Genomic DNA, 3,747 nt, shown 5'->3' with positions numbered 1-3,747 from the left:
TACTCTTACTGTTGCCCTGCATGCGTGCATATTTTAGGTGAAAGGTCGGTGTCTCTGACCCTGTTGCTTGGACAGCTTAAGTGGTTTAGCTGAACATTTAGCGTATGGGCGCTCATATTTTTCCCCTTTGCAGATTTTCGTTTTCTTGTGTAAGGCCTACATATAAATTAATTAGGCTGCTGTTCTTCGCCATGGTTGAATTTTCTCCATATGCAGGCTGTCCCTGTCGACGTTTGCTTCAGTGAAGGCACGAGGGCCATTGTTGTGGCTGGTTTTGTGAAAAACAGCTAATTCGGCGCCCTCAATTAATTCATTCACAAGAAGCTACTGAGTGTTTTAAAAATAACTTTGAGGTAAGATTTTTCAGCAGAGGTGGAATTTCGTCCTTGGGGCATTCCTCTCAACCTTGCATGCTGAAAAAGTGTGGTGTGCGTTATAAACAACTGGAGTGACCACGCAGCTGCTCAGAACAGGCTTCAGTTTCTCATTGCAGCATGGTGACCATCACTTTAGCTGGGCCTGTAGAGATAAAGGGCAGCCATACATATCTAGGGGGCAAAGATTAGACATACAGACAGGGTGTTGTACACTTTTATTGAAGCAATAGAGGAATGTGGTGTGGGAGAAGAAGCTATGGGCAACGAGTGACCATCTTAGTTCGATTGACTGTACCCTGCAGTTGCCCGATTTCAGGGCCCGCTGGTCTTTGAGCGGGTAATATGAGAGATTCTTTCAATTGGTGCATTTAGGTTAAGCAGCTATCTGCCTCTGACTGTGGCTGAACTGACACCAGATTCTCTAAAATAATGGTCGTCATTTTGAAGTGATGCGGTATTGGTGCACAAATGCACGGGTTTCTTGGTTGGAAGTCCCGCAGAGGAGTGGAAGGTTGTAGAAATCGCACCACACGTCGTGCTGCTGTGCACGTCTACTCGACCTTAAAACGACAGCCAGAACAATGCACCCTGATTCTCCTGTTCCTCCACAGGATTCCCTAACCAAGAAAACCGTGCACATTAATGCCACACTACTTAAAAAAATTCCCCGCATTTCCCCGAGGGGAAGAATGTGAAAGTGCGAATGCACGAGTTGAATTTGCGCGGTTCGGTAATGTTCGTGAAAGATAGATCACACACACACACACAACTACAAAGAAAGAAAGATGCATTTATTCACAGACACCTATTTGTGTTGTCGTTGTACTTGATTGCTAGAGCGGATCTCAGCTTTGAAATTTCGTGTCAGTACTCCTTTAAGCGGGTGCATTAGCCCTTCTCACGCCCGATTCCTGGCCAATCCCCCACGTGGGTATGTGCCATGTCAGCGGCCAGGCAGCGCGCGCCCATCTCCCCCCGTTGCCAAGGAAGACGAGGAAATTCCGGGCCAATCCCCCACGTGGGTATGTACTTGATTGCTAGAGCGGATCTCAGCTTTGAAATTTCGTGTCACTACTCTTTTAAGCGGGTGCATTAGCCCTTCTCACGCCCGATTCCTGGCCAATCCCCCACGTGGGTATGTGCCATGTCAGCGGCCAGGCAGCGCGCGCCCATCTCCCCCCGTTGCCAAGGAAGACGAGTAGATTCCTGGCCAATCCCCCACGTGAGTATGTGCCATGTCAGCGGCCAGGCAGCGCGCGCCCATCTCCCCCGTTACCAAGGAAGACGAGGAGCGCGCGCACCCGCAGCTGTTGCTATGCGGACGGCGGCGGACGCTTCAGGCTCGCTTAAGAAGTGCATTCGCACTTAAAATTACAGCCATAATTTTAGAAAATTCAGGCCCTGATGTCTGGTGTTCCATTGCGGTGCCCTATAAATGTGAAAGCACTGCTCGACTCGGTAGGCTGAAATTTGGCATCGAAACAGAGAAATGTTGGGCAAAATGGATGACAGCCTGGTCACACACACAGTGCACCCATGATCTCCAAATACTATATTGTACATAGGCTGGTACCTGTTGTGGCTTGGGGCTGACGCAAGTACCGTCAGTGCACATGCGCCGCGAGCGGCGAGTATAAGAGCAGGGGCCGAATTCTCTAAAACGACGGGGCATCGCTTTGAAGCGACGGGGTAGCGCCATGCAAATGCATGTGTTCTGGGGTTGGGGCCGTCGCTTTGGGCTGTTCCGGGAGGGCACTCAGCCGCAGAAAGGCAGCGTGGCAAGGCGCGAAGCTACATGCAAAATGACGGGGGGCAGTGAGCGTCACTTCGCGCCCAATGCCACACTGCCTTTCTGCGGCTGAGTGCCCTCCCGGAACAGCCCAAAGCGACGGCCCCAACCCCAGAATACATGCATTTGGATGGCGCGACCCCGTAGCTTCAAAGCGATGCCCCGTCGTTTTAGAGAATTCGGCCCCAGGGCGCTCGTTCCAATAAATGTTCTTTCCTTCCCCGACACTTCGCGTGACTGTCATTTGCTATATCAACTGGCGACGAGGATAGCAGCAAACTGATAGCGTTAGCGGCGTGTTCGGGACTGCTGTTGAAGGGGCGTCGACGGAAGCATGTCAAAGTTCTGGGAGTTTGACGCTTACGTCGAAGGCGGCGATGAAGACTTCAGTTCGTACGTCGAGCGGTTCAACCACTACTGGAAGGTTACCCAAATTGAAGACGACAGCTTGAAGAAGTCCGCATTCCTCACAGCCCTCGGGAAGCACCCGTACAAGACCCTCAAGGATCTGCTGTTGCCCTCAAGCCCGGAGGAGAAGTCGTTCGAGGACCTCGTGAAAATCCTGAAAGAGCACTACGCACCGGGGAGTCAAGTCATAGGGGAAAGGTTCAAGTTCAACCGCCGATATCAGCCAGAAACAGAAACAGTTTCAACGTTTGCCGTGCAACTACGACACCTTGCTGCCAAGTGCGAATTCGGGAATTTTCTGGACGACGCATTGCGCGACCTGTTCGTCGCAGGGCTTCGGAACCCTGCAATCCAAGCGACGCTGCTCAAGAAGAAATAACTTAACTTCGAGGCAGCCTGCGAGTTGGCGAGAACCACAGAATTGGCCGAAAAGGAGTCGAGAAGTTTCAGGCCGGCGGAAGCCTGCGCGTCGACAGAAGGGAGCGTGAACTCTATTGGGAAAAAATTCCCCGCATTTCCCCGAGGGGAAGAATGTGAAAGTGCGAATGCACGAGTTGAATTTGCGCGGTTCGGTAATGTTCGCGAAAGAGAGATCACACGCACACACACAACTACAAAGAAAGGAAGATGCATTTATTCACAGACACCTGTTTGTGTTGTCGTTGTACTTGATTGCTAGAGCGGATCTCAGCTTTGAAATTTCGTGTCAGTACTCCTTTAAGCGGGTGCATTAGCCCTTCTCACGCCCGATTCTTGGCCAATCCCCCACGTGGGTATGTGCCATGTCAGCGGCCAGGCAGCGCGCGCCCATCTCCCCCCCGTTGCCAAGGAAGACGAGGAGATTCCTGGCCAATCCCCCACGTGGGTATGTGCATGTCAGCGGCGCATTCGCACGAGCGCGGACATCGCCGGTGGACGCAGGTTCAGGGTCGCTTAAGAAGTGCATTCGCACTTAATATGCAACATAAGTGGGGGAGTATACCCCACGTGGGTATGTGCCATGTCAGCGGCCAGGCAGCGCGCGCCCATCTCCCCCCGTTGCCAAGGAAGACGAGGAGATTCCTGGCCAATCCCCCACGTGGGTATGCTATGCTGACATCGCCGGTGGACGCAGGTTCAGGGTCGCTTAAGAAGTGCATTCGCACTTAAAAGCGTCGTCCCCAGCACAGACCG

General features: G+C 52.3%; 1 protein-coding gene across 1 annotated transcript; it reads left to right on the top strand.

The window, feature by feature from the left end:
* The first annotated feature begins 2,500 nt into the window (after positions 1-2,500).
* Positions 2,501-2,953, top strand: LOC144167851 (uncharacterized). The gene has a single exon (XM_077697006.1). It carries the CDS (start codon positions 2,501-2,503, stop codon positions 2,951-2,953), a length of 453 nt encoding a protein of 150 aa, XP_077553132.1.
* The last annotated feature ends 794 nt before the right edge of the window (positions 2,954-3,747 follow it).

Source organism: Haemaphysalis longicornis, unplaced genomic scaffold (genome assembly GCF_048455015.1).
Source record: "Haemaphysalis longicornis isolate Haplotype H1 unplaced genomic scaffold, Haemaphysalis longicornis Haplotype H1 scaffold_2, whole genome shotgun sequence".
In the NCBI taxonomy this organism is placed as follows: Eukaryota; Metazoa; Arthropoda; class Arachnida; order Ixodida; family Ixodidae; genus Haemaphysalis; species Haemaphysalis longicornis.
This window is presented reverse-complemented; position numbering and strand designations above follow the sequence as displayed.